At 56.7% G+C, this 22,759-nt stretch overlaps 1 protein-coding gene across 2 annotated transcripts in view; it reads left to right on the top strand.

Moving 5' to 3' along the window:
- Nucleotides 1-472: 472 nt before the first annotated feature.
- GRID1 (glutamate ionotropic receptor delta type subunit 1) overlaps nucleotides 473-22,759 on the top strand; it is an 840,295-nt gene continuing 818,008 nt past the window's right edge. For both annotated transcript variants that reach the window (XM_066349531.1, XM_066349530.1), the window contains exons 1-2: nucleotides 473-656; nucleotides 2,829-2,984. In XM_066349531.1, coding sequence (XP_066205628.1) covers nucleotides 578-656; nucleotides 2,829-2,984 — 235 coding nt within the window. In that variant the 5' untranslated portion in view covers nucleotides 473-577. The remainder of the gene's footprint in view (nucleotides 657-2,828; nucleotides 2,985-22,759) is intronic.

Below are 22,759 nucleotides of genomic sequence, written 5' to 3'. Positions count from 1 at the left end.
GGAGCACCGGGCACCCCAGAACCCCCTCGGAGCCGCGGGCGGGCGAGCGCGCACCGCCAGTCTGAGGCTCCGCAGTCACGTGGTGGGGAGGAGGGAGGAGGGGCTGGAGGCGGGTGGGGAGGGGGGAGCGGAGCGGAGGGGGAGGGGAGGGGAGGGGGCGGGGAGGGGGCGTCCTCCGCAGTTCGCTCCCGGCCGGGGCTCAGACACAGAGCGAGCCCGGAGCTGCCGCGCCGGCCTGGCCGCCGCCACTACCACCTCCGAAGCCGCTCCAGCCGCGGGAAACGCAGCTGCTGCTGGGGGCCGCCCCCGCCGCGCCGGCCTGGGCTCCGGCTGCCACCGCTGCCGCAGCCGCCGCCGGAGCCGGAGCCGGAGCCGGAGCGGGAGCCCGACCGCGCTGGGCTGGGCTGGGTGGGTGGGGGGCGCCGGGTGCAGGGGCGGGCGCGCGGGGAAGACGAACCGGTGGGTTCGGCTCTCCCGGGAAGCGGCCCGGGACTGCACCCGGACGGGCGTCTCCCCGCGCGGTGCTGCCCTCGGCCTCACCCCGGGCCCGGGCGGATGAGCCGCACGCCTGGGGGACATGGAAGCGCTGACGCTGTGGCTTCTCCCCTGGATATGCCAGTGCGTGTCGGTGCGGGCCGACTCCATCATCCACATCGGTGAGAGCGGTGGGCGGCCGGGCACAGACTGGGTGGGGGCCTCAGCAGCTCGGAGGGTGTGCGGCGTCCGAACTTGGCGGTTCCTCGGTCCGAGGGGCTCTGGCGGGCGGTGTACCACCCAAGGCCCGCGTCACGCTGCCCGGCCGAGGAGCTGTGCACCGGCCGTGCCGCGCTCCCGCGGGTCCCTCGCGGCTCCTCCCGGCTCCAGTCCCTGTACGGGGCCCCGCGGCCTCTGCCAACACTTAGGGCCGCGGCTGCGGAGAACCCAGTGCTGGACAAGCGCTCAGACCCTCGCCCCAGGCGCAGCCGTCGGCGGGCTCCGGCCAGCCCTTCGGCAGCTCGGAGCCGCAGGGAGCGGGGTGGACTCGCCAGGGGTCTCGCCAAGTTGGCAGGGCAGAATCAAAGAGGCCCAACAAAACCGTGTGCTGTGGGTGGGTGTTGTCTGCGTGTGTTGCTGTGTGTGCACCTGACACTGTGTTAGTGTCACTACGAGAGGGCGATGAGGTGTGTGGGGCCATCTGAGCCTGTGTTGGTGAGTGCACGATTGTCAGTCAACCCGTTAGAGTGGACACTGTTTGCCTGTTTCTCCCGTGTGTGTCTGTATTTCTCGGGGTGTGTGTGTGTGTGTGTGTGTGTGTGTGTGTGTGTGTATCTGGGTTTGGCAACTGCAGCCCAATCCTGGACAGTCCCAGAGTTTCCTGTGGTCCAAGTCTTGGGGGCCCCGCAGACTGTCCAGGTGGTAGGAGCGCAGGGAAGAAGAGCGTGGGCAGTGGTGGTGGTGGTGGGGAGTGTGTGTGCACGCGCTGAGCGAGAGAACCGGTAAAGAGGATAGTGGAGATGAGGAGGAGGAGGATGGAGGGGGAGCGTGTGGGAGTTAGTAGCAGCTTGGGAAGAATCCCAGGAAGTTGGGCTGGGTTGGGGGGCTGACAGCAGTTGATTTGCGTGAGCCCTCTGCAGTCACCTTTCCGGAAGTTGGAGAACAGCGAGCACAGAGAAACGGGGCTCAGAGGTGTGCGATAAGGCCCAGATGGTGGGACAGGCGGGGCGGGGGCAGGGTAGGAGTTGGGGAGGGATGGGGTGGGACTAGGTCTGGGTTTATTGAGCTACCTGTGCCCTCCCCCCACCCCGCCCTTCCGGGGCCCTGGCCAGGGGTCAAATCAGCTTCTGGAGGGTGGTGGGTACGGGTGGATGGGGGCTCTGGTCTCACCGTCAGCATTGTGGCTCTGGGTGTATCTTGGAATGGGGCCTCCCTCCTCCCCCCAAGCCACCAGCTCTGGGAGGATCGCTGAGCCCAGTTCTGGGGCGATGGGGACCCTTGGGGCCTCGCAACGTGGGAATGACTCCGGAGTTGCCCAGGCTGCAGGGCCAGGCTGGGGCGAGTCAGAAGCTCAGAGTGGGCCAAGGCGGTGCTAAGCATGAAAAAGGCAAGCCAGAGGCCGCCCTGGAGAAGCTCTTGAAGATTATAGAAGGCCTTTTCAAGACCAGCTCCTTTTGGACTTCTCAGCCCTACTGGGTCAGAAAGCAAAGGGTCTAGGGGAATCCTGTTCCCTCAACATTCAAGCAGTAGGAAGAAGCTGGGAGAGGTGGAGAGCAGAAGGTGGAATCCAAGAGTCAGGCTGGAACAGAAATGCTGGTTACCCAAGGCCCCTGAGTCAAGAGGCTCCCTGGCGCAGGAAAGCCACCCTGGTCCTGCTTGCTTAGCTCCACGCAAAGGGGAAAATGCAGGGCAGAAGGAAGTCCTTATTCCATTTTGGGTTTGGGGCAGGGGACTCTGCCCTGCTGGAGAACTTTCTGGCTCCTGGGATGGGACTCATGGGGCTATGTCAGGGCATGTATGTGCTGCCAGAGGCCATTCCAGCTTGGCTCAGTTAATGAAGCATGGCCAGGTCATGAGGTGGCTTTGTTGTGAGACACACATGTGACCTGGTGGCAGCATGTGCAATGTGCATGTGTAACTAATGTAAACTGTGTGCACATGTGCGCTGTGCATGTGGGGCATCCTGTGCGTGTTGAGTTGGGAAAGCCTTCAACTTCGCTTTTGAAACACTAGTCCAGAACTCATACCATCTGGTAACCTGCGGTCCTGACAGCACGTGACTGAGGCAGGGGTGGGGTGGGGTGGGGAGGGAGAGCTCCTCTCTAGGCCAGGTTTTGACCCCACCTCTCTTCCAGGTGCCATCTTCGAGGAGAACGCAGCCAAGGACGACAGGGTGTTCCAGCTGGCCGTATCGGACCTGAGCCTCAACGATGATATCCTGCAGAGTGAGAAGATTACCTACTCCATCAAGGTCATCGAGGCCAACAACCCGTTTCAGGCTGTGCAGGAAGGTGAGTGGCTGCGGTGCCCAGAGCTCGCAGCAGAGGAGATCTGAGGAGTAGTGGCGGGCTGGGCAGGGCGGAGTCTCTGTGTTCCTGGGCAGCTGCGGTGCCAGGCACAGTAGAGTGCACCCCACATACCACCCCAATCCACAAGCAGCGGCGCCCGTGGTGCCCTGCGTGGTGGGGCCGGGGCCGGGAGCTTTTGAACATGGGGAGCTGGGCTCCTGGAGGAGCTTATGGCAGGGCCGTGCGGATCCTTTCCAGCCGGGATGGCGCGTGTGTGCGCCCAGCGCTGGCCTCGCAGGAGTGAGTGGCTCAGGGTCGTCTTTGTTTCTCGAGTGTTTTTGGGCGTCCGTGTCTGCATCCGTGCACTTCCCCTGACCTAGATGGCGGGTCAGGTGTCTTCCTAACTGTCAACCGAGGAGCGCCTGGCGCAGGAGCCTGCCGTGTGCCCTCTCTGGAACACACCGAGGTACGCGTTTTGCACCTCGCGCCCCTTCAGTGCCTGGCACTGCGTTTCTTTGAGGTGCTCCTCCGCTGGGTGTGCAAGAGCCGATTTCTCAGCTCTCGCTGTGGCGGTGGCGTGCAGGTGCGCCGCAACCTGGACCAGAGGTGGGCGCTGTTTGACCAGGAAAGGAGTGGAGCTGGGCTAGGCCTGGCTGCAGGTAAACCTACCCGAGCCTGGGCCGCGGTGGGCCCAGCCTCTGCCTCAGATCCAGCCTGGCGGCGCAACAAGTGCGCGGAACAGGACAGGGGTGGGGGCAGCCGGTGTCTGCTGTTCTCTCCTCTCTCATTCCCTTCTTTCCCTTCCACCCGGCGTTAGGCTCTGTTCTGGAACCTGGGTTCCTCCTCCAAGATACCTGCTTCCCGGTTAGGGCCTGAGGCTCTCTCTGCCCTTGACTTCTGCCCAGCCCAGGTCCCTTTTTCCTTTCCTCTGCCTTCCTACTCATATCTATGGACTGGACTCAGAGCCCTGAGTGTGGAGCACAGAGAGCACAGCTGGTAACACAGAATGTGGGGATTTCTCTTGAGGAGAAATTGGCAGGATGGTGGAGGTAAGGAGGAAGTGGATTGGTGAGGGCTTCAGGCCAGTCCTCCCTCCCCCAGCCCACTGGGCTCAGAGTCCTCCTGCTGCCATGGGGTATAGGCCGGTTGTGGGTTTCTTGGGTACCTGCAAGGAATGGGTGACTTAGTGAAGGCTCTGGCCTGGGTCTAGAAGCTTAGAGCTCTGCTAGGGAGAACTTTGTGCTGGAAGGAGGTCATTTGGGAGTCTTCTATTCTTGGGTGCTGCAGAAGAGGGAGAAGGCTCAGCTCTGGGGCCTGAAGGTCCAAGTGTGTCGTGAGGTGGTTATATAAACCCATAGTTCTGAGTATGTTTTGAGAGTGGTAGTGAGTGGGGTGAGGCTGGTGTTGCCTGTTAGGGGAACTGCTGCTTCCAGCCTTGTTCATGGTCAGCAGTCTGTTCACTGAGGTCCCAGAGGAGGAATCCCTGTTCTTGGTGTCTCGTCCCACCAGCAGTCCCTGCCCCCATGTTCCCCACCCTTGGAATTTTTTTTATATGACCTCATGAAAGTAGGCTCCAGCTGGGGGCCTCCTTAGGCAGGGGTGACCCTACTAGAATGGGCATCTGTGGTGACACAGCTTTTCCAGTCAGAGGCCACAATGTTCATAGTGCCTCCTGTTCCCTTGACACTGTCCCCACATACTTACCTCTGGGAATAGTCACTCCTTGTGTTGGGAGCTGAGGACAGAGTGGGGAAGCACATGACTCCTGCGCCCAGGAGCTCATGCTGTGATGGGACCCTGCCTGTCTTCCACAGTGTTAGCCAATTTTGCCATTTGGAAATGAAAATTCTAGTGTAGATATGCTGAGTCCCCCCCCCCCCCCAAAGAGGAGTCCCCAATCTAGACTTTAATCAGCTAACCAAACAATTTACCAACATAGTACAAGCCAAACAAGAATAGCTATGGGCCATTCAACCTTCAAACCCCAATGCAGCTTTGTCTTGGAGACACAGGGCTCTACCTGGGCACTTTTTCTGATAGAGACTTTGCTTTTCTGGGTCTCATTTTCTCCACTTGTGTAACTGGGAACCACCTCAGGCTCCGAGGATGGCAGGCTGACACAGTCTCACAGCGGGTTGAGAGTGAGTGTGTGTGTACGGCTAGACTGGGCAGTTGGATTCTGATGGCTGATGGTTGTCCAGGCAGAGGAGTACTGACCAGGTGTTGCTGAGCTGCCTGCTGCCCAGAGAGTGTGTGCTGGTAAAGCTGGCATGTGCCTTCAACTTATGGGCTGTGTGGGCAGAAATCCACAGAGTTCTCCTATGCCCTTGCTCTGAACTTCAGATCTCTGTGAGGGCCGGGACAGCCAGCCCCTCCAGAGCCTCAGAGGGCTGGGCAGTGCTCAGAGGCTCTTTTCCCCCAGCCTGGGCAGGCACTCAGCTTGCTGGATGTCCTTCCTTCTGTGCTCTGTAGGGTGCTGTCCATCCATGGGATTGATATTTCGCTCTTGGGTCTGGATGTTCATTGCAACAGGACGTGGGTGGTTCACACAATTTGGGTGGGAAAGGAAAGAATTTCTTGGGAGGGGGGAGAGGCCAAGGATGAAGAAGGCAAAGGCATGCTGGGCTGTAGTCTCTATTATGGACTGAAGAAGCTCCCGGTGATCCCCTGTGGATTGGAGATTGAGCTGATTCTACCCCCATTTTGGCCCAAGAGACAGCGCCATGTGAAGATAAGAGTCTGACTGTTGGAGCCCGTTTTCAAATTCTGCTTGCCTCACTTGCAGTGTGACCCTGGGGAGTCTGGGGCCCACTCTGAGCTTCTGCTGCCATATCTGTTAAAAGAGAACAGTCCGTAAAGTCATGGTGCACTTTTGACCGGTCACAGGAAAGCAACAAAAGATGATAGAAATGTGAAATCTGCACCAAATAAAAGGAAAACCCTCCCAATTTCTGTAGGATGATGTGGCAGCATGTGCGCATGTGCAGATGATGATGTAATACTGTGTATATAGCGGAGCAGCCCACAGCCATGCCAGTTGAGATGTGGATGGTACAGAGGAAAGTTCAGTGTGTTCTGTGGTTCACTAAATTCGAATCCGTGACCAAATTGCAACATAAATATTGGCACATTTATCTTTTTTTTTTTTTTTTTCTTTTGTATTTTTCCGAAGCTGGAAACGGGGAGAGACAGTCAGACAGACTCCCGCATGCGCCCAACCGGGACCCACCCGGCATGCCCACCAGGGGCGACGCTCTGCCCACCAGGGGGTGATGCTCTGCCCCTCCGGGGCGTTGCCCTGCCGAGACCAGAGCCACTCTAGCACCCGGGGCAGAGGCCAAGGAGCCATCCCCAGCGCCCGGGCCATCTTTGCTCCAATGGAGCCTTGGCTGCGGGAGGGGAAGAGAGAGACAGAGAGGAAGGAGGGGGGGTGGAGAAGCAAATGGGTGCCTCTCCTATGTGCCCTGGCCGGGAATCGAACCCGGGTCCCCCGCACACCAGGCTGACGCTCTACTGTTGAGCCAACCGGCCAGGGCCGAATAGTGGCACATTTATAACGAAGCGCCACCACATAGGAATAACATTACTCGGTGGGATAAGCAGTTGAAGGAAACCGGCAGTTTGGTGGAGAAACCCCGTTCTGGTAGGCCATCAGTCTGTAGAGGCTATACAGGATAGCTACCTAAGGAACCCTAAAAAATCTGTGCGTGAGTCCACATCGAACTGCACTGAATAGGTATGAAACTGGGATGATTAATGCTTCTCATCTCTCTCTGTTCCTGTCTGTCTGTCCCTATCTATCCCTCTCTCTGACTCTCTCTCTGTAAAAAACTAACAAACAAACAAAAACAGCCCTCCCATTTCCTTGCTGATTTATGCATTAAAACAACAACAACAACAAAGAAACAAAAATCTCCAAACAATTTTAGGTATTAGCCTTTGTTGAGTCAAACCCATGGTCCCTTCAGTTTTCTTTGCCCGCTCATTTACTGTCTCTCCTCCACAGAAGGCTCTGAGCAGCCCGTCGGTGTGGTGGGGAGTCAGGAGGCCGGGTCCTCAGCCACAGCTGGGCCCTCACCTGCACTTTCCTGTCTGTCCTCTGTAATCTAGGGCCTGAACAGGCCCAGCTCGCAGAAGACTGGGCTAAGTGCTTCCTAAGTGGTGAGGGGAAGCGTGGCATCCAGCCCTGGCCTTTGCCGGGCCAGTGCCAGTGAGCTCCCACAGCTGACTTGGGCAAGGCTGTGCTTTCTGTGGCATCAGCAGGGCTCCCTGAGGCCCTGTTCCTTTTACAGACCTCCCCTGCTTTCCCTCCAGCCCCACCCTGTGCCCTCCTCACCCCTTCTTTCCTGCACAGTATGACCTCTTGTTACAGCATTGGGCTGGGCAGAGGCTGGTCTCCCTGATGTGGGCTGGCCTGTGACAGCCCCTTTGTTGGGGGGCTGGCCTCTGACAGGCATGGAGCCTAACAAGGCGCTTGGTCTGTGTCCAATATACCATCAGCTGGGTTCTTGAAGACCTTCTTCCCAGCCTACTAACAGCCAGTTTTCTGGTTGCTGGCCATGGATTGGGAAGAGGAAGACGCAGGGTTCTCCTTCCAGGCCTGAAGCTCAGGCAGGGTATCTGCGAGGTGATTAGATGGCCCCTTCGCTCTGTTCCTGAGCACAGGCTGCAGGTGGTGCAGGCACCCAGGAGGTGGAGCCAGGGGCTGCCAGCTGGGGCCCAGGGTGGCCCTCGGCCCAGGCAGCATGTCGTCTTCCAGCCAGGTCTGGGGCCTATGGCTGCTCCAGTCTACCCAGTTTGCTTCCCTCACGTTAGTCCTTCATCAGAGCCAGGAGGGAAGCCAGATGCCCCCGCTCCTTCACTGCCTGCTCTGGGCCTGTCCCTGGCTAGTGCTCAGCCTGGGCCTCCCACGCCTCCACATGACAACCGACACGGTGCTCAGGTGTAGGGGACAGGAGTGTTGCTGCTCTCATTACAGACTGACCTTCCTGTCCCTGCTCTGCTCTCTGACTCCGGGCAGGTTACCTCGGTTTCCTCAACTGGAAAATGGCAGTGACAGTAGAGAGGACAGCTGTGAGGGTCAGTTGATGCCTAGCTAACGGCCAGGCAGAGAGGTAGGGAGAGTTGTCACATCACCAGCCTGAGTGGGTCCCAGGGGACTCTCTTGGTCTCCTCCCTTTCCTGACATGGGCTGGTCAGGCTCCTCCAGCCCCTGTACTAATTAGGGCAGCAGGGGAGTTGAGGTCTAGCCTTTTGGAGTTCCTGGGAGAGCAGTGAAGAAGGTTGGTCCTGACAGCATGGTTCCTGTGCAGGCTGCCTAGCGCCATCTGTGTGGGCTGCGGCTCCAGAGCCTGCGGGCTGTGGCCGCGCAGTACTGCGGCCTTGCTTTTCTGAATGCAGAGTGGCTGGAATCTGGCCAGCGTGGCCCAGCCCCCAGAAGCCTGCCATAGGGCAGGCATAACTTGCCCTATTTGGTGGAAAGGGTCAGGCAGGTCTGGGTTCCAATCACAGCTCTGTGACTGGTCAGCTGAGAGATCACTCACCCTGTCCATTAAACTGCAGTTTCAGCATCTGTGAGGTGCTGATGGATCTAGAGAGGTGACGGTGCCTTGTAGGAAGAGCACTGTCAGTCAGCAGCAGCCCACTGGGTGCCCAGCAGAGGTGTGCTCAGCCTCGTGCTGGGCGGGTGGTAGCCCATAGTAGGCTTGGTAGGCATTCACTCTCCCTCTGTCCTGGCTACCTTTTGTTTTGTCTTTCTGGGCCCTTTCCAAGGGTACATGATACCGCTTGGTGCTACCAACTCTCAGGTAAGGGCAGAGACATGGACCCCACTGGCTGGAGCCCATCCCCACACCCTCTACAGAGGTAGCTCTTGGCTCAGCCCCCCCCCCCCACCATGTGCTAGCCCTGGCATGGCCTGCGCCCCTGCAGACAGCCTCAGCCGGGCATGGCTGGCTGGCTGGCTCTATCTTCCGCTCCTGTGAGTTCTCCGGCTCTGTGCAGAAGTAGAGCTTTGAGGTCTTGCTTTGGCTCGATTCCTGGACTAGGGCTGGGAGCTTTCTTCTGTTCTTTAATCTGACACCCAGAGGCAGGGGGAGGGAGGTTGAGAGAGGTCACACCTGGGGGCCCTGGGCTGGGTTCCCCATACTTGTCTCAGTGGTGTTATTGTAGGGGCTGGCAGCAGGCACTGAGGTGGCCCTGACTTGGCTTGGATTAGGGTCCTTGCTGCCTTCCCTGTCATCACTGTAGACATCAAATACTGCTTCTCAGCCCTAGGTGGCTCCCAAGACTTCACCCAGAGCTCTGAGTAGCCCAGACGATCTGGTGGTTGCCAAAGAGTCTGTTAGGCTCCCCATCTGGGCCCAGAGCTCTGAGAGTGAGTCTCACCCTGTCAGTGAGCCCCAGCTGGGGCCTTGGCTTAGGGCTGGCTCAGTGCTTCCCCTGTGTACCTGATAAAGGCTTTGCAGAGCTGAGGTGTGACGCTCCACAGCCCACAGCACTGAGCTGGGGCCACACAGGGGGCCTGGGGCCAGTGTTCCTCCAGGGACAGTGAGCAGCTTGGTCATGCCTCTGGGGTGCACGGTGTGGTGGGCAGTGCTGAGGAGGGGGACTGTCTAGGAGGCTGTGTCAGGTCCTTGGCATTCTGTGGACTCTAGGTAGAGATCCCTTGCACTCTGTGTGCATGTGTATGTGCAAGTGTATGTGTGAACGTGCGTATGCACTCATGTATGTTGCATGTGTGAGAGTATGTATGGGTACCTGTGTGTATGTGTATGCTCAAGCGTGTGTGCATGTATGGGTGTGTATGTGCTTGAATATTTGCATGTGTGAGTGTGTATGTGTGTGTGTATGTTGCAGAGACCCATGCTGCCCTGGCAGTTTTGGCAGAAAGATCCAGCAGTTCCAGCTGCTGCTTGGAACCCTTCTCATCCCTTCCCTCTGTGTCTTCTTCCTGGACGTCCTTCAGGTCTCGGTTCAGGTGTGGCGTCCACAGGGAGCCCCCAGTGCACAGAGGAGATGGGCCTTGTCATGTGCTTACAGTACCCTGAGTTTGGTGATATCTCCTGGAGATTGGGCTGTGGGAAGGGAGGCACTAGTCTCAACAGAATAGTTCATGGGGCACTCAAAAAAATACCATTTTCCCCTAACTTCTGTGGGACATCTTTGGACCTAGTTGTGTAGTCCTGACTCTGGGCCCTTGGAGATCACCCCAATGAAATGGTCATTGTGGGGTGGCTGCTCAACTTGGCCAAGGACAGGAGGAAGCTGTGGGTGGCAGCCTGGGCCCTTCCTCACTGTTGGCACCTTGGCATTGTGTCAGTGGGGTGAGGGTGGGCGTCAGTCTGCCTGCCCACCTCAGGGAGAGGCTCTCTTGGGGTCCCAGCAAGTGGGTCAGCAGAGTCACAGGGTCCTGTTTTCCAGCACTGGAGGTGATGTGGCTATGCACCCTCCCCAATTCATATGTAGGAGCCCTGCCCCTCAGTGTGACAGCAGTATTTGGAGGTGAGGCCTTTGGGAGGTGATGAGGTTTAGATGAGGTCTTGACAGGAGAGTCTTCATGATGGGATTAGTTATAGGATAGACCAGAGAGCTGCTCTCTCTACCACGTGAGAAGGTGGTGGTCTACAAGCCAGGAAGAGAGATCTTGCAAGAAACTGAATCAGCCAGCACCTTCATTTTGGATTTTCCAGCACCCAGACTGTGAGACACACATGCCTGTTGTTGAAGCCATGCAACCCCTGGGACTTGGTGATGCAGCCTGAGCTGGGCAGGAGGGGCGCAGCTGTGGGCAAGCCCTGGCCTGAGGCCACCACCTGTGTGGCTGACCTACTGAGGGCGTTGTGCCAGCCGTGCCCCTCCCGGGACCTTGGGGCTCACACGTGGCAAAGGAGATCCAGGTGCTTCTGAGGATGGAAGGTTCTCAGCTCTGACCTAACTTGACACTCAGCCAGGCTGTCTCTACTCACAGCCCTTTAAATGTTTAAAGATGGCCACCGTGCCCCTTGCAGACTTTTCCCAGCTACACAGCCTGACGATTTTTCACCTGCTTCTCTTCTGGATACATCCATTTGTCACTGCCCCTCTTAGCACGCAGCATTCCTGATGCACCTCAACAAGGGCTTAACTTGCTGACCTCAGCTTTCCTGCCTATGAAATGGGGACAGTGGCCCTCTCTTACTGGGTTGTCTCAGGACCAAATGAGGTAATGAGCACAGAGAACTGAGCAGGTACCTGGAACCAAGGACACGCTCAGTGACTAGAAGCCACAGTTGCTGTCCTCACGATGTTGTCTGGCCAGCGCAGAGGGAGAGTCACTGCTTGTTCCGGACTCTGTGCTGATATTACTAAGGAAGCCCGAGCGAGTGCTGGCTGGGGACACCGCCTCCCGCCGTGGCTCGGGGTGAGCCTTTGGCCCTCGAGCCTGGGCATTTTGTCCAAGAAAGGGTGACACATCAGACGCCCTGACCCGGGGCTTGTACTTTTTGATGCTGGTGTGTAAGTTCACGCTGACTGCTTTCATGTCCAGTCTGCCCAGAACTTTGTGTGACTTCACCCGTGCCTTCTGGGGGTTGGTGTTCCTTCCCAGTCCGAGCCAGCTGGCAGGGAGCCTGTGCTGTCTGCACTGACTGCAGGACCCCTCTACATGCTGGGCCTAGCCCCACCCACCGCCTAGCTCTCTAGCTGGCCCCTAGCCGGTGTAGCTTGACATTGGGTCACTGAGCAGCACCCTGGGACACAGGGTTGCATCCCATGGACTCACTGACAGCCCTCCAGCCGGATGCATTACTGCACATGCTTGGTCATATGCACCGTTTTTATCCAGGCACGTTCTCTTCTGTATGAATTTAAAGGGATTGCAGCACGCCGGAGCCTGCTGGGGTCCTGAGCCTTTTCAGTTCTTCTCCCTTCCTGTGGGAGCTCTCGTGGACAGTCATCTGGGCGGCACTGGGAGCTAGCCCAGAAGTCTCACCGAGGGAAGGAGTGCGGTGGGCTTGGTGGCTTTTGTTCTGCTACAGGCTCCTGGTGATGGCCCTTTCAAATGCAGAGGTACGTGGTGACACTTTGTTCCCAGGGCTGGGTGTGCAGCATCCCAGGACAACCCTGGGCAGCACTGAGACATATGCAGGGAGCAAAGCTAAGCAGGGATCGCATAGGAAACATGAAGGGTTGGTAGCCAAGCCAAGTCCCTCCCTTTAACCTTGGCCTCCTTTCGTTTCTTCCCACCTCCATCACCGTCTCCTGGGCTTCAGCCTGGATCCCTGCAGTCACTCATTCATTTCCCTTGCCTGCCCTCTCCTTCATGCCACTGTTCATACAGCAGCCAGAGTTATTTGCAAAATCAATCCAATCATCTCCCTCTCCTGCTGAAACCCTTAAATGCTCCCGCTGTGTTAGGAATGAAATCCAGACCCCTTGGCAGAGCCTGCAAGCCTCTAAGTACCCCAGCAAGGGCTGACCTTGACTGCCTCTTGACCTCTCTGCTTCAGCTGCATTTTCTTTCCAACATGTGGTACATGCTGCCACCCCAGGGCCTTTGCACATGCTGTAAGGCTCCTCACTTGACAAACTTTTTTCCAGCCTTCAGCTGTGCCCTAGATATTATCTTGGAGAGACTCCCCTTGGCTGCAAGTTACGGCTCCTCATGTTCTCTATCTAGGCCTTCTTTTCCTCCTTCCTGCGCTTTCCCACCGGCAATTGTTAGTAACATTCTGAGGAATGTCTGTCTTCTGACCAACCTGATGTGGGCCGGTCACAGAGGCTCAGTACAAGTGCCTGGCTGGGTGACAAGATGGAAGGACACATGGGACCTCCACTCCTGCAACTCCTGCAAAGTGACTGTGGTCCTGACCACTTGGGGTCCACTTGGGGTTCTGTGACACACGGGGCCTGGAGGTGTGTTGCATTTGCAGCAGCCCTGTCCTGCCACCTGAAGCCCACCTGTGCCAGCCATCCCTCCTGGTCAGTTCTGGATTTGAAAAGGTTTTCCTGGCAAGAACAGCTAGGAGCTGATGGCATTGCCTCTCTCTGGCACTTCTGTGGGAACAGTCAGAGGCCTAATGTGCAGAGTGCGACCACATGGAGGGTCCCATGCTCCCTGGTTGGGTGGGACACAGGGTTGGTGGCCCCGTTTCAGAAGGGTGTTTCCCTACATGAGCTGCTCTGCCTGATGCTCAGGACTAGCGGCCTCTCCCCCCCAGTAGGCCTGTGGTGTGCCTGTGGGTGGGAGTGGGTTTGGGGGAGCAGAAGCACCTGGGCCCAGGCGCTGGCTGTGGCACTCTGTGGGCTGGTGGCTGCGGCACTCTGTGGGCTGGTGGCTGCGTGGGTATTGGGTGTGAGCCGGGACCTGGGCTTGTCTTCTCTTCTCCCACTGGAATCCTCTGGTGAGCCTCGGTCTTCACATGTGTAAAACAGGGATGACATTGTCCTAGCCACGGCCTCTTCCAGGTTAGGGCAGGAGAAGGGGGTTGGGGAGGGAGGAGCAGCTCCAGGGCTGGAGTCCAGGAGCCTGGCTGCTAGGGCTTGGCGGGGAGGGGCGCTGCCTGACGCTCCAACCCCAGCACCCTGTCGGCAGGTGCTCCAGAGGCTGGTAAGCAGTGTGCCTCTGCCACGTTGACATCCGAGGAAGCAGAACTAGAACCCTCCCAGGGAGCAGGGCCCGCAGGGGCTGTGAAGCTTGGTTGTTGTTAATGACCAAAGCCTCATCAGAAGAAGCCCCCCTGGACATGGCTGTGTCAGGCTACTTAGCTCCTGCCAAGAAAATCAGCTTCACTAGAGGAAGGCCAGCAGATCTGTGGTGAGACCAGCACCACTGCTCAGTGCTGGGGAGTGCCCCGGGGGGGCTTCTAGACAGCAGGGCAGCCGGGGTGGGGGGGACTGCGTGTCGGCTGGCCTTGGTCTCGCCTCTGTGACACTGTACGTTTGTACAAACCTGTATTGTGCACAGCAGCCCAGGCACCTGTACACAGTGGGTGTGTCCCTGTCAGCCTTGCACCTCAGAGCCCGCTAGGGTGACCACCAGTGTCTGGCCAGGCCGCGGCTCCTGGCCTGCAGGATGATGCCTGTGCTCTCATTTGGTCCTCATAGTCTGGCCCTGTCCAGACTCACCCCTGCTGTGTGGCCTGCTGCCGTCCCTGTGCCAGCAGAGAGGGCCTCGCTCTCCTCTAACTGTGTTCCCTACTCCTGTTCCCCATCTCCTCCAGTCTCAGTCTGGTGCACCCTTCAGAGGCCTTCCCCGGCGCCCTGCTCCCTTAGCTGGCGCTGAGCTTCCTCTTCGCGGCCACTCTGTCCTGCCTGTCTCCCATTGTGTCTGAGGTGGTGTCTGGGAGCTCAGACAGCAGGAGCTCTGCATCTCAGCACTCTGGGGCACACGCAGGAGTGAGTGTTTGTTAAGTGGCTCTTTGTACTCTACACATGTGGGCCTGCACGCATACAGGAGTGCAAGCATGTGGGTTCCGGCAAGCTCACAAAACACACCTGCAAATGGGCTGAGATCCCAGTGGCGGGTGGGTCCAGGGATCACCTTCCCAGAGATCCCTTCCTTGGGGTGCCTGTCAGATGGCCTGCTGGGGGTATGCTGTGGGGACCCTATGAGGTACAGGAGCACGGCGCCCTGGGCTGTGTGCTTCCGTTTTATATGTAGCCACAGCCTGTGCCCTCAGCCTCAGATTCAGCCTCCTCCATGAGGCTGGGTCTTTCTTATCCCCACATACCTACTGTGGGCAGGACTCTTTGCTCCTTTCTTCCAGATGGCCCATCTGTGGCCACTCCTGAGAGCCCCGCCCAGGTTTCAAGGGGGGGAGTCCTGGACTGGTAGCTGCATGCCCCTGGCCAGTTCCGCTCATCCTTCTGTTCAGAGGTGACACCAGCCCCGGGAGGCGGGGCTGCCAGGGCGGTACTAGGGTGCTGGGAGGGGCTGCCTTACTGGCAGGGCTCCTGCGGCCTCCTGGGCAGTGTCCACCACTCTGAACCACTAATTGAATAAAAATCCTCCACACTGTGAGGCAGAGTGTGGGCCCTGCCTGATCTTGTTAAGAAGTCCCCTGACAGCCTCATTAGGCAGTGGCTGCTTGGAGAAGGTTATCTCTGCCCAGGAGGTGGTTATGCCCGTGGACGCTGGTCCTGGGACCAGGCCCCCCCGTCAGCCACCCCCCTGCAAACACAGACTCAGGTGCAGGCAAGCCTGTGGTGGGTTCACTGGCCACCAGTCCTTCCTTAATCGGTTATGGTTTGCTGGACTTAATTACTTTAAAATTATTCACTTCAGCTGGATAAAGCAGATGACAAGGGTGAAGAAGAAATGTGAGCCTTCGTATGGGGTGTGAGGTGGGCTGGGGCTAAGAGGGTTGTTCCCAGTCCCATCAAGCTCGTTCTCTGGGGGGAATGCTGGCAGGCCATGTCCACTGGTGAGGGCCTGGCCCTCCTGGCTGACCGCCATGCTGAAGCAGCAGAGCTGGGCCGTGTCAGGGACAGACCATTGGGCTAAGAATGTAATCCATGCCACAAGAGGACGAAGCCAGCCCAAGGCCGTGGGAGTGTGGTGCCTAACCTAGCCTGGGCTCGGAGCAACCCGAGGCTTCCGGAAAGAGGCGACCTGAGCTGCGTCTGAAGTGGAGACTAGGGCTTGGTCAGGTGAAGGGGGAAAGCAGGGTCTCCAGGTGGGGGAACAGCTTGCACAAAGGCTCAGAGGTGTGACATGGCAGGGTCTGTGAGCAGTCCAGCGTCGTTGGGCAGAGGAGGGGGGCTGACAGCCCGGCAAGATCGGCAGGGGTCTTAGTGTTCCATCTCTGTGGTCCTGGCAGAAGTGGCTCAGTCCCCAGGGACTGAGGACTAGGGCAGGTAAGGAGTGCAAGTTGTAGACCATGGAGGGGCCAGCAGGGCACAGAGCCGTACACCTAGGTCTCGGCTTTGAGAACGTGGAGCTCTAGGGGACAGTCAGCTTTACCCACACCCGCCCCTGCAGGCCCACGGCAGGTGAGCTAATGGGGGTGCTTATCACCATTGACTTCCTTCGTCACAGTGCTGGGCATGCTCCTGCAGTTCAGACTGAAATCCGAGGTGGGTTTAACGGCGGGCACACCGGGCACACCGGCACACTGGGCACCTACCTTGGGCCGCGACGTCTGAAGGGCTCCACTAAACCTCAACTCTACACTTTTTTCTAATGATACCAAGTTTGGTTTCATATGTGCAATTTTAACATTAATAGTACATAATATTTTTATTTATTTAAAAATATGCTTAACATGTATTTTTATTTTTCCTGTCTCTCTCTCTCTTCTTTTTAAGGGGCCCAATATTTTCTTCTGTGCCCGAGGCCTCAACTGACCTTAGGCCGCCTCTGACTGAAATGCATACTTTTGCTCCACAACGAGGGGTTCCTGGCAAGGTTATTATTTGTCATTTATTCGTCCCCATGTCCCCGGCCTCTTGCTTTCCCCTCCCCAGACACTATGCTCTGGAGTTTGGTAGAGAGAGGACAACAAGAACCAGGCATCACTGACTTTGTGACTGGAGCCTCCAGGACGGACTCCCTCTCACACTGGCTGATGGGGCTGCCTCTTTCCCATCTCGGGGGCCTCAGCTGCCAGACCCTGTGTGCTGTGCAGAGCTCTGGGGTGAAGGCAGCTCACGTTCTCTGTTAGCCGTTCTCTGTACGGAATGAGAGTCTCGTCTCGTCTCGTCTTATCAGTACAGGGAGCAGAGGAGCGGCGGCTCGTGCGTGTTCTACTTCATAACTCTACAGCCATCTAAACAAAACCTCGAGATACTGCTTTTCTTTCCATTAATGAGGTAATGGCGGGCAGGAAGGCTCACCGTCTTTTTGTAATCAGATTTAAATTGTTTTAATTATACAGCCCATATTCTCCTAGTAACATACCATGTCTGTGAGTTAATGGGCTTTGAAATCTCCCTTTGTTGCATGCACTGTAGATACAGATATTTTTGTTAAGTGATTTATTTTATATGTAGATGTTCAGAAAATTAGCTTTGAGGTGGCTTCGGATGAGTATTGGGAGGTTCTGTTATGTTAGAAGAAGGCAAATACATGTCCGTAGGAAACTGCAAAACCCAGCCCGGATTCCTGGGTGGAATTTGGAGCGCCGCCCCTTCCCCAGGACGAGGTTGTGAGAGCCCAGGTGATGGACGGAATTATCAGAGTTGACTTGGCTGTAGCAGAGGGAACATTCATTTGCTGTCTGAGTTTCTCTGCTGATCCTTCAGGGAGGATATTAGAAAGGAGATCATTCATTCATTCACTCATTCATTTCCTGAGCATCTGCTGGTGGGCTCGGCCCTGAACTTAGAGGTACACAGCAAGGAAAGCTGTGACCTTCATCCTTGAGGAGCTGGTGCTTTCCAGAGAAGCAGACGTTTATGCATGGCATTCCCAAAGAGGACGGTTTTTTTGCCAGATGGTGCTTTGGCAGACTGAACTGCTGGGCAGGCTGTCTCCCCTCACTGGAGGCCGAGGAGGGTGCACTGCGGACACAGTGCAGGCTCCCTGGGGTTTCCTGGAGTTGGTGGGTTCGGCCCAGTCTCCTGTTCTCCAGACCCACAGCTCCCCTCAGGCCTGTTCTCTCTGTTCCGTGCTGGGGGCCTGGCCCTGTCTCAGGAACCCTTGGGTATCTGTTAGGGCCTGGCCTTAGTAGTGGACCTCTTAACTGGATGGGGCGGCCCAAGTCAGGGCATTGGAGTTGCCAGAATGGCCATTGGCTGGTGATCTGAGTGTGTGTGTGTGTGTTGGGAGTAGATGGAATTTAGCTTCCTTGGTTCCCCTGGCCTGTGCCTGAGGCACTCCTGGGATTAGGAACCTGGCTGACAGAAAGTGCTGTGTGAGCTCTGTGATTCTCAGCCCTCTCTGTCTCAGATGCTAGCTGGGTAGCTGGTGCAGTGGTGTCGCCACCACAGGCCTCAGGGGAAGAGCCCTCCAGTGTGAGAGCCATGTCAGCCGATCCTCCCACCCTCTTCCTGGCCCCATGTCTGGAGTATACAGGCACTGCATTTGGAGCCCCTTTGGCTAAGGGGCTCTTAACAGAGATGGGAGAAGAGGGCAGAATCTCCTAATGTGTTTGGGAGTGAGCAGCACTGGCAAGGCTGAAGAACCAGTTGCCCCTCATCCACACCACCCCCTCCAATGAAAAGACCCAGAGTGACTCTCCTTCACGGGCTGTCCCCGCACAGAAACTCAAGCTTGGAGCACTCTCCCAGCCCATGAGAGAACTTCTAGACTTGGTATCCTTAAATCTGGACCCCACCCTAAACTCAGAAACCCTGGCAAAGCATCCCAGGCTGAGAATCCCCATCTCTACATCAATCCCTCAGAAAAAAACTGCGGCATGGTACTCCCTAGTGTAGAGACCCAATTTGTAAGCCTCCCAGCAGGGCCCCTCCAAGCTGAGGTCCCCAGCCTGTTCCCATCTCTCCTCCTGGGAGTCACATCGGCGGCTTATCACTGTTTAGAGCCTTCACCTTTCCTGTTGCACATTTTATTTCCCCTGATTATAATGACTGACTTTTTGGTGTTTTGGTGCTCATGGTTTTCCAAGGATTTCTCACTAATTTATGCCCATGCTGTTAATGATGTCAGCCAGTTGTCTACATTCCTCTTGCTCGGCTTGCTCATGTTGGCTGTGGTTTCCCTTTTACCTCCTGACCTATGTCCGGGGGCCTTCTGACCGCTGCTGGGCACTGCCCCAGAATGTCTGTGAGGCTCCCTCTGACCTCCCCAGTCCCTGCACAGAACATGACCACTTCCATGAGCTCGTCCCTAGCCCATTTAGAGTCTCACCCTGTTCCCGTGCCACTCCCTGGCAGTCACGATGTGGCCCTGTTTTCCTCCATGGAACTCATCTCCTCCTCATGTGCCATTTGTCCGGATGATTGGTCTTGTTACTGCTTGTCCACTCCCATCCTGAGTGGAAGCGTGAGGAGGGCAGGGGTTGCTATCTTTCAGGTCCCCCATCTCTGTTGCAATGTCTGGTGCCCAGTCTGTGCACACTGCATGAGTGACTGGATGCTTCTGTGCTGGTCACCAGACACTGACTCAAGACACTGTCCTCCTGAGAGTCCTTCACTCTCTCCTCCTGAGGTCCCCTGCCCCCTGAGGTCACCTCTGGTCTGCTGACTTCCAGCCTTCCTCCTGTACTTTTGCGCTCTTCTGTTCTCATGGGCTCCTCAGCTGGGTATGTCTGGCCTCATCACTGCCCACCAAGGTGCTCATGTGCCACCGCTGAGGCCCAGTTCTGGGCCCTCCTCCCAGTGGGAGAACGTCTTCCCCACCATGTGCCCTGCAGGGCAGTTCTGCCTGCTCGGCCCAGCCTCCAGGTGCAGTGGGAACTACGCAGCCCCTGGGAGCAGCAGGTTAATTCGTGCAGCTAGAGCCGGCTCTGGGTGATTACTGGGTGCGTCCCCCCAAGGTCAGGCACCGTCCCTTGTGTGGGGCTCTGTGGTGCCAGGGCCCAGCATCCACCAGCCCCGTCTTCTCCTACTTCACACTTCCTCTTTCTCCTCCTCCCCTGTGTGCCCCTGCAGCTCCTCCGGGGCTCCCCTGGAGGGCACGATTCCCGGGAGGCTCCTAGGCGGTGCCCAGGTGTGGTACTGTGCAGACATCTGTTCACTTCCATAGACATTCACTGGTGTCGCATCTGGGCCAGCGCTGTGCTGGGTACTGGGTTTGGTGGTGGGTGTGGCAGGTACATGCTCCTTGTCTGATGGAGAGAGGGGTCGAGAGACTTGGAGGCAGAGTTTTTGACCTTGAGTAACTTACTTAAGCTCCCTGGGCTTTACTTTCCTCATCCATAAAGTGGAGACAAACATGGTATCTGCTACCCAGGCATTTGTGTGAATTAAAGTGGAAAGAGGACACTAGGAGGTGCTCACTGGGGGTGGCCCTGTTCCCATCTCCAGAAGACATCAGGGCGGCATGTATATGCCAAGGACATACTGTGTGCAATGAGGTACAATGAGGAGGGCAGGTGCGTGTCATAACCTGGCTCCAGAAACTCGTCATGGAGTGCAGAGGAGGAGGGGAGAGGGCAAGATGAGAGCTGCACTGGACAGAGTAGCAGCAGAGTAGGACAGAGTTGGAAGTCTACGTAGGGATGGTCCAGCAGCGATTCGGGGGTCCCTGACAGGGAGGCCCCTTGTGCTGCACTTTCAGGGTTGAGCTGAGCATGGTAAAGAAGGACAGGAAAGGCGCCCCGTGGGTGTTGGGAAGGGCGTCATCACGGGTTTCTTGTGGCAGGTGGACCCTGACATGGGAGGAGGCAGCCCTGAACACCAGTCAGGGCTCATTCAGTTATGCAGGACGGGGATTCAGCTCACATCGCTTTTGCCCAAAGGGGGTTAGGGAAAGGCTGGACCCTGGGCTTTGCAGCAAACTCTTTTTTGGCTCTACTTGACTTTGTTTTTCTGCTGGGTATCTTCCATATGTCAGTCATCCTTCCATCTTAGTGAAAATGACAGGGGAAGGATACTAGTTCGCTATCTGTTCAAGGGACCCATGAGCCAGCCAGTGCTGTCAGGCATGGGAGTATCCTGATTGGCCCATCCTGAGTCATGTGCCCATCCATGAGCTAAACCATGCAACCAGGGGTGCTGAAGATAGCTCCATTGGAGCGTGTCAGCCTCAGGTGCTGAAAATAGCTCAGTACTGGAGTGTCGGCCCCAGATGAGGTTGCTGGGTGGATCTTAGTTGGGGAGTATGCAGGAGTCTGCCTCACTATCTCCCCTCCTCTCACCTAAAAAAAAATGTTGGGTCAACACCTCCCTCTATTAGGGCTTCTATGGTATCATAGCTGGGGCCCAGCTGTGTTTAGGGGCTACTAGCTCCACACAGGGCAGTGACCTTGTGCTGCCACAGCCTCCAGGCACATTGCTCAAGGATCTAAGGCTTCTATGCCGGGTGTACCTCAAAGCAGCCTGTGGTCCTGTCCTGCCTACACTCAGTTGGAGAGGTGGCTGGCTTGCTCGGGACCTGTCTCATGGCTGTGTTCTTGGTGGTGGGCTTGCGGTCACCCACTGTTGATTGATCAATCGGTCACACAGAGTGGGCCAGGCAGTCAGCTGGGCTGTGTGACAAGGTCTTTCTAGAATGTGTACAGTTGAATGGGTGATGCTTGCATGAAATAAAACAACTGTCAGAAACAATTTATAGTCATGTTCCCATGGAGCCAGGCCTGGTGATGACTTTGCATGTTGCCTTCTGGCAAACGTGGTTTGTCACTCAATCACTGCACTTAAGTATCTGCTCTGAAAGCCAGCCCCATGGCTGGGCTGTGCAGGGCACCCAGGGCTCCAGGCACCTAGGGGTGGTGGGAGGAGCCGGCTCCGGTCTGGGAGGGTGTGGGACCTGTGTTGGTGGGAGCAGAAGGGCTGGGCTGTGGACGCACACTTGGATGTTTCATTCAGCTGCCTGCTTGGGCTCTAGAGGATCCCCTGAGCCAGCAGGCTCCATATGCTGTGACCCTGCTTCAGAAACACTGACTTTCTTGGAGGCCCTCGCTCTCTGCACTCCTGCCCTGAGGTGTCATAGTTCTTTCATTCTTTTCATTCTTTTAGGCATCTTTCTGATGCCTAAACCTGTGCTTGGCCTGGTGCCAGGGGCTAGAGATCATAGTGGATGTTAATCTTTAGAATCTGCACCTGCCATTGTGAGCCCTGTTCGCGTTTTCTTAATGTGCATGGATACATTTTATTGTAAACACAACAAAACTTCTCCTTAGATACCACATTGGACTTTCTAGTCCAGTGATCTTGGAGGACAATCCAGAGCTGTCTATGACCAACACAGGCTTCAGAAAGGTGTGACAGCTGCTGCCACCTTCTTGTCTCTAGTCAGGGGTGACATTTGTGATCAACTGGAGTGATGCTCGTGTGACCCCTGTCTTCCTACCCCTTCATTGGTTGAAGAGGCATCCCCCAGAAACCATACTCAGTAGAACCGAGGGGAGGCCCCTTGAGGGTTTTCTCGGGACTGGGACCAGGCCAGAGTCACGTGCCTGTGCATCCTGTTCCTTCTTCAGTCTCCGAGGGCGAGGCGCCCGCCTGTCACTTTGGGAGAAGTGGACATGGGAAGCACAAGGAGCTGGGAGTCAGGTGGTGCCAGAGGGCTGTCCCAGCTCTCCCCAGTGGGCCACACCCTTGACATCTCTCAACGCAGCTTCCAACTGTGTGTGTGTGGGGGGGCCTGCTGCATGTTAGACTTTGTGCTGGGTGTTGGGGACAGAGCGATGGATGAGAGAGACCCCATAAGCCTGTGTCATCATTTCTAAGATGGGGACAGCCATAGCTACTTTCCTGGACTGGTGAGAAATGGAATGAAGTGTAACAGCATGCCCCAACTTGAGTTCTCTGCAACTAGTTCTGCAAAATGCTGTGGAAGAAACAGACTCTGTGGTTGTACCCATGTGACTCAGTTGGATGCTTCTCTTAGAGACTTCACCGTGTGTACTGGCATCTTTAAGGCTCTGAGAAGTCCCGCAGTCAGAAGTCCAGGAACTTTTGTGACCTTAGCATTTGCACGCTCAGTTGCACGTGAAACTTTCTTTGGCGGAGCACCCAGTAACATTCAGCATGTCAATGCATGGTTGTTAGCATCAATTCTGATACCAACAGGAACCCCTAATTTGGGGGGCCATGAAGAAGGAGACTATGAAGTGCAAGCAGTGCTGCAGCATGGCTGGGACAGCCCTGGGCCAGGTGGCTCCGGGGCGGGTCCCTCTCCAAGCGGTATGCTCCGCTCCACATTGCCATGGTCTGCCTGACTCTCCACCGGC

The sequence above is a fragment of the Saccopteryx leptura genome, chromosome 9, assembly GCF_036850995.1.
Source record: "Saccopteryx leptura isolate mSacLep1 chromosome 9, mSacLep1_pri_phased_curated, whole genome shotgun sequence".
NCBI lineage: Eukaryota > Metazoa > Chordata > Mammalia > Chiroptera > Emballonuridae > Saccopteryx > Saccopteryx leptura.
Note: the sequence above shows the minus strand (reverse complement) of the source record. Positions and strands in the feature narration are given on the sequence as shown.